This window comes from Odocoileus virginianus, chromosome 12, assembly GCF_023699985.2.
Source record: "Odocoileus virginianus isolate 20LAN1187 ecotype Illinois chromosome 12, Ovbor_1.2, whole genome shotgun sequence".
NCBI classification, from domain to species: Eukaryota; Metazoa; Chordata; class Mammalia; order Artiodactyla; family Cervidae; genus Odocoileus; species Odocoileus virginianus.
The window spans coordinates 51,870,228-51,884,048 of NC_069685.1; the positions used below are offsets into that span (position 1 = coordinate 51,870,228).

The window sequence follows — 13,821 nt, forward strand, 5'->3', positions numbered from 1 at the left end:
GACTGACTCCCACCGGTCCGCTTCCTCCACAGTTTGTGTTGAGCTTGTGAGCAGCTCCGATGGTACTTTGGATTTTTAAAATCAGGAGAAAAGAAATTGATTTTTTAGGTAAAAGAAAGTGTTTTCATAGATAATGTTTTTATCTTTATATATTTTATATATATATAATTTTTTTTAACAGAGGAAGGGGTCCAGGAAGGCTTAATAATACCAGAGCTGTGCAAGTCAGAATAAGTCATCACACAGCCCTGGCCGAGGGGGCTAGAAAAACCCCAAGCAGAGGGTGTGCCGTCTCACATCTTTGACTTGTGTTCTGTTCTGTGAATTCAGATAATCGTTGAGTAGTTTATAAAGACCTTTGGTTATGTAACCCAGCACCACCCACTTAATGAGCCTCGTATAGAAAACCTGGTGCCCCATGGCTTGTAGAATTGACCCTCAGTAACAATGCAGCTGGCCCTCTGTATCCACAGTTTCTGTATGCATGGATCAACCAACCTCAGGTCGAATTTGGTCCTGGAACCAACCCCCTGTGTATACCGAGGGATGACTGTATGCTTTTAGTGTTCTGTTTTGTGCCCTCCCCCCTTTTTTCCCTGCTTTCCTCTGTACCACTAACACAGATGTGTTTACATGAAAACTACCCATTTTCATAAGGATGTCATCTTTGCTTTAGTGTGCACATGGGGATTGCCTATTATAGTGGGATGAAGCTGTACTGTTACTGGGGGAAAAATAGCATTTTATTGGTTAAAAACATATCCTTGCTCAGTGGATCTCTCTTCAGTTATTTCTTGGAAGAACAGGTCTTAGAGATGATTACTAGATGTTGTGAAGGTCAGCGACAGTCTTAGTTCAATTCTTTATTCTTTTCATTTTATATCCTCCACCCCCACCACCTTGGATTGGATAAATTTTGCTCATTCATAAACCTTACATGTATAGTCTTTGCTTTTGCCAACAGAGAATATTTTCGTTCTCTGCCCCAAAGTTTTCAAAACCACTGTTTATTTCTCATGGTAAATCACTTTTGGAAGACCTCAATGCAGATGTTCTGATTTTATTTTATTTATTTATTTTTTTTTCATGGCATCATCTTTTTTATTTTTATTTTATTTTATTTTTTAATTTATTTTTATTTGTTGGAGGCTAATTACTTTACAACATTGCAGTGGTTTTTGTCATACATTGAAATGAATTAGCCATGGATTTACATGTATTCCCCATCCCGGTCCCCCCTCCCACCTCCCTCTCCACCCCATCCCTCTGGGTCTTCCCAGTGCACCAGGCCTGAGCACCTGTCTCATGCATCCAACCTGGGCTGGTGATCTGTTTCACCCTAGATATACATGTTTCGATACTGTTCTCTTGAAACATCCCGCCCTCGCCTTCTCCCCCAGAGTCCACAAGTCTGTTCTATACATCTGAGTCTCTTTTTTCTTTTTTTGCATATAAGGTTATCGTTACCATCTTTCTAGATTCCATATATATGTGTTAGGATACTGTAATGGTCTTTATCTTTCTGGCTTACTTCGCTCTGTATAATGGGTTCCAGTTTCACCCATCTCATTAGAACTGATTCAAATGAATTCTTTTTAATGGCTGAGTAATATTCCATGGTGTATATGTACCACAGCTTCCTCATCCATTCGTCTGCTGATGGGCATCTAGGTTGCTTCCATGACCTGGCTATTATAAACAGTGCTGCAATGAACATTGGGGTGCACGTGTCTCTTTCGGATCTGGTTTCCTCAGTGTGTATGCCTAGAAGTGGTATTGCTGGGTCATATGGCAGATCTATTTCCAGCTTTTTAAGGAATCTCCACACTGTTTTCCATAGTGGCTGTACTAATTTGCATTCCCACCAACAGTGTAAGAGGGTTCCCTTTTCTCCACACCCTCTCCAGCATTTATTGCTTGTAGACTTTTGGATAGCAGCCATCCTGACTGGTGTATAATGGTACCTCATTGTGGTTTTGATTTGCATTTCTCTGATAATGAGTGATGTTGAGCATCTTTTCATGTGTTTTTTTGCCATCCGTATGTCTTCCTTGGAGAAATGTCTGTTGAGTTCTTTGGCCCATTTTTTGATTGGGTCATTTGATGTTCTGATTTTAGACATTCACTTTGAGAAAGGTTGGGCTGTTGGGATTACTTAAAGGCTTCTGCTCGAGGGAGCAAGGTAATTCTTTCCTTGGAGTCTTTCTCACAAGTTACTTTGACAGAGTCAGTGTTTCCTGACTCTTCCAAATTTCAGGGTGACTTGCATCTCAAGAGCACTGTTAAGTTCTTCATGCAGTTTGGGGCCCAGAAAAATTAATGGTGAGAAACTGACATGATGAGTTTTACCTTCCAAGATTCTCTCCATTGAGATTTCCAATTACCCCCTTGTGTCATCTGAAAGGTTAATTTTAAAACTAGGTACCATATTTAATTATGTTAGGCACATGTGACTTCTAAAGGACAAATCTATATAAATGATTACCCTTGGGGGAAAGCTTTGCGTAAGCAGATTATCATGGTTGTTTAAAGTACATCCCTTGCTGCTCTCTGGTGTTACAAAGGCCTTAAGGTTCTGCACTTCTTGTACGGTATTATTTGCTCAAAGGATCTAACTGTATATAATCACATGTGTTCCAAATGGTGTTACTAGTGCTACATGATCTACATGAAAACAGTTTAAAGATTTAATATTCTTTTCTCTCTACCCACTCTCTGCACACCTCACCTTCATCCGCATCTTTCACCTTTTCTCTGGGTCCATTTTCTGCTTATATCTCTTCACTGTGTCTTCTCTCTGTGGTTTTTCACCTTCATTTCCCGTCTTTCCTTTCAGGAGTTCTAAAGTCCACCTTATTTTGGTTGCCTACTGTTTAGGAGTACCAGGCTCAAGTGGAAGAAATGAGGTTGATGATGAATCAGTTGGAAGAGGACCTGGTTTCGGCGAGAAGGCGGAGTGACCTCTATGAATCAGAGCTCAGAGAGTCTCGGCTGGCTGCTGAAGAGTTTAAGCGGAAAGCAACAGAATGTCAGCATAAACTGATGAAGGTAGCAAGCTCCCCTCTGGGAGGGAGTTTTGGGGATAGAATCCTGGATGATCTTAGCAATAATAAAGGGGATCCTAGCTTAATAAGTACATTTGAGAAGCCATGGGGTGCCATACAGAGTTCTGGTGTTGATTAGAGAAGGTAACTAAATTTTTTATTATCGTCCTAATTGTTTTGGCCACAGAGACCAAGAAAGTACAGCCTATAGTGTTGTCTTTAAGATTTTTAGGTTCTTGAGAGTTCCCAATATGTTATATCTTTTAAATTACAGGCTAAAGATCAAGGGAAGCCTGAAGTGGGAGAATATGCCAAACTGGAGAAGGTATTTTCCATTATTGGTATTGGGATTTGGGGCAGATGGTCTCTTAAATGGGCTTTCCAGGTGGCACTAGTGATAAAGAGCCCGCCTGCCAATTTAGAGGTACAAGAGACAAGGGTTGGATCCCTAAGTCGGGAAGATCCCCTGAAGAGGGCATGGCAACCCACTCCAGTATTTCTGCCTGGAGAATCTCATGGACAGAGGAGCCTGGTGGACCACAGTCCCTAGGGTTGCAAAGAGTCTGACAAAACTGAAGCGACTTAGCATGCACACATGCAGTCTCTTAAATGTTGCTCTCCGTGGCCTTTCGTTGGTTAAGAATATATTTGCAGTGAATAAAGAACTCTCTTCTGGGTTTATTTTGATGATCAGTCTCTGGATGACCAGGTTTAGTTTCAGTTATGGTTCTAAAAGGGGGAGAAGACACGTCTTTTTTTTTTTTTGTCATGCCCTCTCACAGTAACATACAAACCCAGATACTCAGTAAAACAGATGGGAAAATCTACTGTTTTAAAGTACAGGCGATTTCAGTTCCCTTTTTTGCCATCTGTATGTGTGTCGCTGGTTCTAGAGTAACGGTGCACATGGAGGTTTATACTGAGACATTCAAAGGCTTCTCTGATAGGCTACTGTTCTTCTCCATCAGTAGGTACTGGAAAACAATAAGACCCCCACAGAAACCTCAAGAAAATAGGCCTGTAGTAAATGTAGCAAGACCTTAATACCAATGTGCCTTTTGTTTTATTTCCTGGGATTTTGATTATAGATCAATGCTGAGCAGCAGCTCAAAATTCAGGAGCTCCAAGAGAAGCTAGAAAAGGTAAGCCCAAGGGGATATTTTGGGGAACTTACCTCCCATTTCCGAGTACTTTTTCTTGCCTTATCCTAGAGGGTGAAATATCAAAGAAAGAGAATTAGTAACCCGTCACTGAGGGAGATGAAATGGGGTGGTGAGCTATTATCTGAAAATATCAGAGTTCTGAATATACTTTCTCCTTTTGGGACCTGTCAAACTGTATTTGTTTAAACAAACAAACAAACAAACAAACCAGACACCAAGCTCTGTGAGACTGTCAGTTCAAAGTTCAAATTGTACTATGACAAATCCCAAGAGGCTGGCTCCTCTTCCTTCAGGGTACCGGGTTCACATCTCGTTCATGACCCAGACGGCTTTCCATCAGAGACCGTTGGCAGCCTTCCTGTCCACCGGGAGCCTGGAGGAGCCAGGAGTCCTGAGTGGTTGGGGAGGAGGGCGGGTGTGGTTTATGGCTTCTGACACAGTGAGTGCTAATGGCCCTGCCTTTGGGTGAACAGGGGAAACGCTAAAGAAAGGGCCAGAATGAATATGGCCTTCAGGAAGGTTTGTGAATGTGTTTAAAAGAGCCCTTTCATTTTCTTCCTCCTCCTTTGTAAAGTTGTGTTATTGAAAACATATAACATTGACTTTACCATTGTAATCATTTTGAGTGTCCAGTTCCTTACTGTTAGATGTATTTCCATTGTACATCAAATCACGAGAACTTTTTTGTCTCGCAAAACTTAAACTATCTGTTAGATGCTAACCACCCCTTTAGTGAATGCCCATCCTTGGCAACCCCTTCCTTCCTTCCTTCCCTCCCTTCCTGTCAGTTTATTTTATTGAAATATAGTTGATTTACAATGTTTTGTCACTATACTGCACAGTGGAGTGATTCAGTTATATACATATGCACATTCTTTTTATATTCTTTTTCCTTTATGGCGTATTATAAAATACTGAATATAGTTCCCTCTGCTATTCAGTAGGACCTTGTTTATCCATCCTATATATATATGATATATATCACTCTATATCATAATTTGCCTCTGCTAATCTACTTTGCTTGTATGCTTCTGACTGCTTTAGACACTTCCCGTGGGTGGACTCATACAGTATTTGTCTTTTTGTGACTGGCTCTTTTCACTCAGCACAGTGTCCTGGAGGTTCGTCTGTGTTGCAGCATGTGGCAGGATCTCCTTTTCAGAGGCTTCATGGTATTCCATAGCTGGGATGATCCACTTTTTCTGTACCCGTTCATCTGACTCCTTCCTGCCTATTCTTGAGCTCACTTCTGAAAGCCTGTCTCAGCTAGATGTTTGTGTGAGGACTCATGTCTTCTAGGACTCTGCCCCCCTTGTAGAAGAGGGGAGCAACCTATACATGTCAGCCACAGATGTAATTTTAAGTTTTCTAGTGGCCATATTATAAAAAGGTGAAAACTCTTTGAATGATACAGTTTCATAATGCAATATACACAAAATGTCATCACAGCATGTATTGATATTAAAACATTTATACTGCTTCAGTTTTTAAATGAATTAAACTTTAGTAAACTTTAAAATTGATTTCCTAGTCACACCAGCCGCATTCCCAGTGCTCACTGGGCACCTGTGGGGAGCAGCTCCCACACTAGCCAGCATGCAGGTCTCCAAGCTAGAGTTTCCTTGCCATTTTCACTTCTTCAAATGATAATTTAAAGTGAATGAATGTGAGGTTGGTGGTTTACAGTTTGATCTTTATCGTGATACTTGAAGAGCTGCAGTATAAAAAATAAAAAATTAACTTCAAAAGGTTAATTAAAAAAAAAAAAAAAGACTTCCCTAACATGAATTTTGAGTCACTACAAACGCTATGGTGGTTGTGCCCTCTGATAGGTATTTCTTACTATTAAAGGTTTAAATTACAGCTTTTATGTTGTATTGTTAATACATATACACACATATACATATACATACATAATACGTACACATACATAATACATACATACATAATACATATACATATACATACATAATACATAATAGTAGAGATTCCCCATAAAGAAGTTGGCAAGTGAGATGATTAAATAAAGAGAAAATTAATGCTCTGAGGAAAATACATTAATACTTGGGCAGATAAATCCAAGACCTTTTGTTTGCATTTATTCCAAAATATTGAATCAAAGATGCTAAAGTTTGTCCAGTACTCCATTATCTTCTGTACCCCAGGAAATAAAAATAAAAGAAAAAACAGTTTTAATTGTAGGCTGCATTATTCCAAATTTAGTGATGTTAAAAAATATAAGTGCACCTTAGAATGGATGAAATACAGAATAAAATGAAAAGTTTGTTTGTTTTTTGAGGAATGGATAAAAATATCCATTCAGTGTGACCTGATTTTTTTTCCCCCCTGTTTAGAAGATGATCCTCATATTTTTCTGTGTCTAAACTGGGCCATCTCACCTGTCCCCCCCCCCCCCCCCGCCCCGTTTCTTCTCCTTTCAGGCCGTGAAAGCCAGCACAGAGGCTACCGAGCTGCTACAGAACATCCGTCAGGCGAAAGAGCGGGCCGAGCGTGAGCTGGAGAAGCTGCACAACCGCGAGGACTCCTCCGAGGGCATCAAGAAGAAGCTGGTGGAGGCCGAGGTGAGCAGGGGACCTCCAGCCCCGGGTCCCGCAGCGCCTGGCCTCTGGCTGTGTGGGGACGAAATGCAGGCACCACCTTCTCTCTGCTCGCCTTTGTTCAAACCACTTTTCCTTTCTGCCCATTCCTCTGAACCCGAGAGGCTTGGGGACGTTTTCCCCAAAGGGGAGAAGCGTTTGTCACAGAAGCTGCGAGGCGAAAGATGTTTTGATAAAAACCTTTCCTTCCTGTTTGTTTTCCTCTGACCCACTCACTTGTGTGGGTGGACTCATGTTTATCTAGGTGAACTGTGACGCCGTCCCTGAGGTCTTCTCTTCCTTCCCTCCGTATCCTTGCTTTTCCTTGACTTTTCCTCCCAGCAGTGATAATAACATAGTAAATTTCAAGGCTTCACCTGTGACCTGTGTGTGTCGATAACTCCCAGATCTGTATTTTGGGGCCTCTTCTCTCCCTTCAATTCTTTGTTGTTGTTGTTGTTGTTGAAACCAATTATATAATTATGCAGGAAACACATGAGTGTCTTCTCATTGTTAAAAAAAAGAAAAAAGCACAGAACTAAAGAATCTAGAATCAGAAGGGACGTTTCCCCTTACTCCCCTCCAGCTTCCCCCATGCCTGGGAAGGGTTCCGTGGAACAGCTGTGCCATAGTTGACTTAACCATCCCCCTTTCCTGAGCTTTCTGCTTCTCCCTATCACTGTGCTGGTGGTGACCTACTTGTCCACGACTCTCTGGGGCCACCCTCACCCACAATCCAGGCAGTATTTCCCACTGCTACCCTGACATCTTGCCTGGGTGTCTGGACAGTGCCTCTAACCTAGAATGAACTCACTATCTTCCCCAACAAGCTGGGTCATCTTTTCAACCTCCTCATGACGGTCAGGGCCATTGTCATCCTTGCGGTAACTCCAGGCTTAGAACCTTGACATCATCTGCTTCTCCCTGGGCGCTGCCATTCCACAGATTCTTCAGCCCTGCCAGTGGACCCACGTGGTCCGCTCCCAGTGTCTGCCTCCCGCTGGCCTTCTCTGCGGCCTCCTCGTAGTGCAGGCGCGGGTGCTCTTCCTCCTGGCTGAGCAAATGTCGTCATTTCTTGGCTTTCTGCTTTCAGTCTCACTTTCCTCCCAGCTAGCTCAGAAATGTCAGACTTGTGGACCTCCAGCTCCAGGCTCATCACCACCCCTTGTACCATCCCAAACCTGTTAATGCTTCCCTGTGTCTTAGATACATGAGACTATCAGCCATTTGACCTGCACATGCTCCCCTCCCCGTGTTCTCCTGCTCCCTCCAGACTCACCCTATGCAGCAGCCCCTCTGTGCTCTCCCTGGGGCCTAAGCTGGCCACCCTTGTGCTGTTGCTGCTGCGCCCGTCTTTATTTGAAAGGCCTCGCCTCTCCCCTCTGGCCCTCTCCCCTCCAGTCTGATGCACCGGCCCCCTCCACAGCGCACATCTCGTTGACTCTTCCCCTCACCTGCTCAGTTCAAAGCCCTCTTTCCTGCCTGCAACCTCCTGCAGCGCCCCATACCTGTGTGCTTCATGGCTCTGCCACTCTTCACCCATTTTATGTTTACTTGTCTTTCTCTTACCTCTTCCAAGGGCAGGCATTCTGTCGACTTCCTCTGGGTATTTTCCGAGGTACCTAGTATGCTACCTTGCAGATAGTAGGTGCTTGGTAAATATTTGAATGAATGAATGCACTCTTGTAACCTACACAAGCGAGTACTACTCGGAGTCCAGAACCGTGTCTTCCTCGCCGTGGCTCTGGGTGCCTGAGACCTCTCTTTTCCTGCTGCGAGTGTCCGCTTCCCGAGGGCCCCCTCCCTTGGCGCAGGCGTTGCGCCCGCAGCCGTCACCCCATTAAAACTCTCTGATTGATTCACGATCTACAGGAACGCCGCCACTCTCTGGAGAACAAGGTAAAGAGGCTAGAGACCATGGAGCGTAGAGAAAACAGACTGAAGGATGACATCCAGACAAAGTCCCAACAGATCCAGCAGATGGCTGATAAAATTCTGGTGAGCAGGAACCAAAGTTGGCAAGTTCAAAGATAACAGGTTACAGAGGGAAGGGGGTCAAAAGAAGAACCAACCACCGTCAAAGGGGAGGTTGTCGCCGAGCAGGTGAATTAAGAGGAAGTGGTCTTAGCGGATGACACATCAGAGACTAGCATGAGTAACCTTACAGGTTGGACTTTTCAGCACTGGTAACAGATCCATCAGTATGGTTTTTTTTTCGCTCTGTTTGCTACTGCCTGACCTTTAGAAATACGAACGTGCACACGCTGTCATCTCCAATACATTTCTACAGGAGGATTTACGTGCTCCTATCAGCAGAGTTTTGTATGGCTGTTAACATTGCAAATGCTCATTTTAAAAAAGGGGGGGTAGGGGTTCAGGGCTTTAAGACTAACGCTCAGATCCTCGCTTTTGCAGAGGAAAGAAGTTAGTCACGCAGAATTGTTTTTCTCCAAGTAGTATTTGTCATAGATCCATGTTCACCCACTCACTTTCTCTGCTACAGTTGGTTATTATTCTTATTATTATTTTCACTTTCCTTAGATGTAGCAGATCTTTTTTTTTTAGGTTTGTAATCACAGTGATTCTGTTTTTGGCTCTGATCAAATTAACTTGATCAAGGAAGGCTTGGGTGGTACTTGCCAACGTGTTGGAAGTTTTGCTCCTGCCAGGGTGGAAGGCAGGTGAACCTTTAAAGGACTCTCCTTGAAGTTCAGTGCCCAAATCAAGAATTTGATGCCACTTTGGGGAGTCTGTTCATAGCCCCTTCCTTCCCTTCCCCTGGGAGAGACTCTGGAGTAGTCGACCTTCCTCTCCACCATAAAAAGGCAAGGTGGTAAGCAGGGTGCTTCCCGCCTCCCTCTCTCTGGCTCTCTCTCTCTGCATCACTTCTGGGAAATGAGTCACCAGCAACTATATGAACTCCAGAATGACCGACTTATAGGCCTATACTAAATACCAAACAAAAACCAATAAAAACCCAACGTTTCAAATCTTTACATCTCTGTCTGTATTCATGAGCATATGGGTATTCTTGAACAAATAGATGAAAAGAGAAATCAGTTAAGTTGCTTTGCTTTGACACACAGTCTTCATAGATCCGTCTACACACAAAGGCAGATGTGACTGTTAGTCTACTCTCTGTTCTCTCGTTCCGTCATCCAAGTTTCTCTTGGCGATTGTCCAGTGTGTGAATTTTACCGTGAGTCAAGTGAATTCCCACCGAGATTCCACCACTGCCACCTCTTGCTTGGTGCGAACGACGTGGTTAAGTCTCTTGTGGTTGCAAAGTGTTTCTCTGTTTAATGGTGATGTGTTCATTCATTCATTCAACAAATATTTAATGAGCTTCTACTATGTGCCAGGCACTATTCTGGGAGCTGGAAACAGAGCAGCGAACAGCAGTGTTTGCATAACAGGACAGAAGAGTCTGATCCAACACATGTAGAAAAGATAACGTTTTAAAAAATGACAACAACAACAAAAAATGCCTAAATGCCAAGAAGTCAGATTTTAGAATGTCTGCTTTTCCAAAGGTTCATTTGCAATTAAAACGTCGGAGTGTAGAGTTCTGCATTCCTGGATTATATGTTGCAAAGTCCCATTCATACATGGATCAGAAATTTGGTCTCAATGTTGTGAATCTCAGATGTCTGAGTTTTCAGCCTGTTTTCAGTTTGATTTTCATTCCTGTGCCATTTTAGGAGGACTGAAACTGAGACAATTATCAAGTGATTTCTAATGTAAAGGAAAAGTAGCAGATTTCTTTTTCCAAGTGTGTCTTATAACCTACCCTAGTACCTTTGTGGTCGTGACTTCATTTATCAGAAAGTATCTTTTGTTCAAGAACCTGGTGCTTAGGCTGTAAATAAAGTATCTGGAACAGGAGCAAAGAGGGGTCCTTAATACTGTTACAGAATGATGATGCTTGGAAAGTCATCTCAAATGTCATTTGCATTAAAGTATTTGCTATTCTGATAAGAACTTTCAAAACAGATAATTGGGGTTCTCATTATAGCAGAGTCTTTTGCCTTAATAAAAAGACCTCATTTCTGGGGATCCTTTAATATACCTAAAGCCCTTAAAGTATGTTTTTATTACTTAACATCCTATTTACATTCAACTTTGCAAGATGACATCTGTTAGATTGCAATAGATCTTGTGCACCTGGTTTTAACATTGAATACTTTACTGGCCCCCAAGTCAAAGTCAGTGCTTGCAGACTTCAGAATTTCAAAAGCTTAATCAGTACCATTTCATGTGTGTGTGAATCTGAAAGTGTTTTTTCCTCCATTTTATGGCCATATCCTGTATAATTTCTTCATTCTTCAAATTCTCATAATTATTTCCATTTCAAAGCAAATCTTCAAGGTAGTGTGAAGAGATGAGAACTTGGAGTAATGACTTTTGATATTAGTAATTAACTAATGGGTCCATATTCATAAGAATTAATGTAGATGCAGATAGTTTCATTTAGAGACTATTTCAGTAAGTTGAATTCTGCCTTTTATATGATCAGTTTATAAGATGTTGCAAATGAATTGGTATAATTTCCAAATGAATTTTGTTTAAAAGCAGAAATCTTAATAAGAGAATAAAGAGGACTTTACATTTGAGCTATTTATATTACTCCAAATTCTCTTCCTATCTTCCATATATGTGTACACATATTTATGTCATTTTTAGTCAATTTTATGTTCTGCCTTCTTCCCATTAGTGTTACATCATCAACACATGATATCATATGAACATCTCTAAATAGTCACATTCTCCATATTATCAGTCAGTTAAAATTATCATTCAAAACTCAAAGTGTTTGAATTGTCATATTAGTTTTCCTTCTTAGCTAGGGTTCCTGTGCAATCTTATTTAAAGCTGTCATTGGAGCAAAAATTACCTGAGGCTCAAGGTAGTGGTCAGGGGCTTTGCACTGTATGGAATTTTGAAATTGTGTTGTCTTGTTACTCTCATTTCTCTAAGCAGAGATGAAGAGCTGCCTTTGACCTGTCACACTGATTGATTTCTGATCCCAGCCCACCAGCTGTGTGTGTATATGTGAATACTTGGATTTGGAAATCCCAGGGCCAAGGCTCAGTGGTGGTTTCCTTCTCAAGAGCCTTAGGGGCTAGTTGTGAGGAAACACATGCCTGTTGTCTCTGGTGCCTGTGCCAAAGCCGTGTTTCCCCTGAATGTCTGACATGCCTTGTCTCTGTCCTTGCTTCACACACCTGACCATCTCCTCTTTTTTGTCTAGGAGCTGGAGGAGAAGCACAGGGAAGCCCAGGTCTCAGCCCAGCATCTGGAGGTGCACCTGAAACAGAAAGAACAGCACTATGAAGAAAAAATTAAAGTAAGGACACTTTCTGGTTTTCTCTCCCCTTCCTCCTACAGCACCACATAGCTCCTCTCTCTTCCCAGGTGCTTTGGGCCACTTCTTGCTAGAACAAAGGACTGTCTGGGGTAAATGCTGTCCTCAGGCCATGATGGGGGGTTTTATCCGTGGAGGGGGTTGGATATCAGAAGTTCAAAAATAGTTTATTTCAAAAAATTTGGTCATTGTGTATCTTTAAGTATTTAAAGATATCTTTAATATATTAAAATATTTAAAATATTTTAAAATAATATCTTTAAAATATAAATCTTAAAAATATAAAAATAATAAATTTTTAAAATATTTTTTGACCCACTGTTACTCAGTCCATGATAATTTAGATTTAGACAGATTCATCATTTCTTGGCTTTTAATTTCCTTCTTGCATCTTAGACCTAGATCTTTGTCTTTTATATAAAGTGTATCCTTGAGGACTTTCTTTAGTGGAGATAATGCTGGTGCCAGCCTCTATGTTTTGTGTGTCTGAAAATGTCTCTGTTTCTTCCTAGTTCTTGAAAGATGTTTTGACAGGGCATAGATTTCTAGGTTGGCAGTTATTTCTTATGATACTTTTTGAAAATATCATTTCATTGATGTGTTTGGCTTTTATTATTGCAGTTGACAGTCAACTGTCAGTCTAACTGTTGCTTTCTTTGAAAGCAGTCTTTCTTTTTTCTTTTAAAACTTTGTTTTGTCTTTAATTTTCTGAAGTTTTACTGTGATAAAACTTTACATCTAGACAGATGTGGAGTTATTTGTTTATCCTTCTTGAGATATACTTGACTTTGGATTATATTAAAAAAAAATTCCGGAAAATTATTGGTCATTATGTCTCAAATATTGCCTCTTCCTCTTCTCTTTCCTTCCCTTATGGGGATTTGATTGGGAGTGTGTTAGGTTATCCCTTGTCTTTTGGTGCTGCATTCTGGTTAAGCTCTAATTGATTTTCCAGTGTACTCATCCTTCCCTGTCTAATCTGCTGCTAAACCCATCCATTGAGTTTTAAATTTCAGTTAGTGTGTTTATTGGTTTCTTGTCAGTCTGTTTGGTTCTTTCCCAAGTTTACTAGATTGTTTAAGACAAGAAATTCCCTGCATTCATTTGAAGCTTATCTTCTGCTTCTTTAAACTCATTAGCATAGTTCTTTTTCCATCTACAGCTGATGATTCCAGTATCCGAAGGATCTGAAGGTCTGTTTCTGCTGCTGTTTGTCCTGGTTCTTTTTTGTGGTGTCTGTCTTTTTGTGTGCCTGGTTAGCTGCTCGTTTTCCTTGGAAAATTAGTAATGGGGATTCTTTGAGACCTTAAATGAAAATGTGTGCCCACTTTGGGGACATCCCTGGGCTTTGACTTCTCTATTTCCTTACCCTTTGGGGCAATTAAAAATGAAGCTCAAGTTTGTTTCAGCAAATGCCTCAAGTTCAAAACAGCTTTCTGTGCTTCTTACCTCTCTGGGTTTCTGCTTTCACTTAGATTTTAGTCTGTAATTTCTGCTAGCATTTACATTTCTACTAGCATTTAAATCATTTATTGTAGAAGAGCTGGTTTAAGTAATCCAGCCCATGATATCAAATAGTGAATTAAATTATTTCACTTATTGACATTATTATTTCAATTTTTAGTAGTAAGTTCGGTGATCAGAAGTGACCA

At 41.2% G+C, this 13,821-nt stretch overlaps 1 protein-coding gene across 11 annotated transcripts in view; it reads left to right on the forward strand.

Moving 5' to 3' along the window:
• CIT (citron rho-interacting serine/threonine kinase) overlaps positions 1-13,821 on the forward strand; it is a 176,387-nt gene that overhangs the window by 95,674 nt on the left and 66,892 nt on the right. For 9 of the 11 annotated variants that reach the window (XM_070475252.1, XM_070475253.1, XM_070475254.1 and 6 more), the window contains 6 exons: positions 2,878-3,048; positions 3,319-3,369; positions 4,133-4,186; positions 6,649-6,789; positions 8,677-8,802; positions 12,056-12,151. In XM_070475252.1, coding sequence (XP_070331353.1) covers positions 2,878-3,048; positions 3,319-3,369; positions 4,133-4,186; positions 6,649-6,789; positions 8,677-8,802; positions 12,056-12,151 — 639 coding nt within the window. The remainder of the gene's footprint in view (positions 1-2,877; positions 3,049-3,318; positions 3,370-4,132; positions 4,187-6,648; positions 6,790-8,676; positions 8,803-12,055; positions 12,152-13,821) is intronic. The other 2 variants (XM_070475261.1, XM_070475262.1) reach the window with 1 other exon arrangement.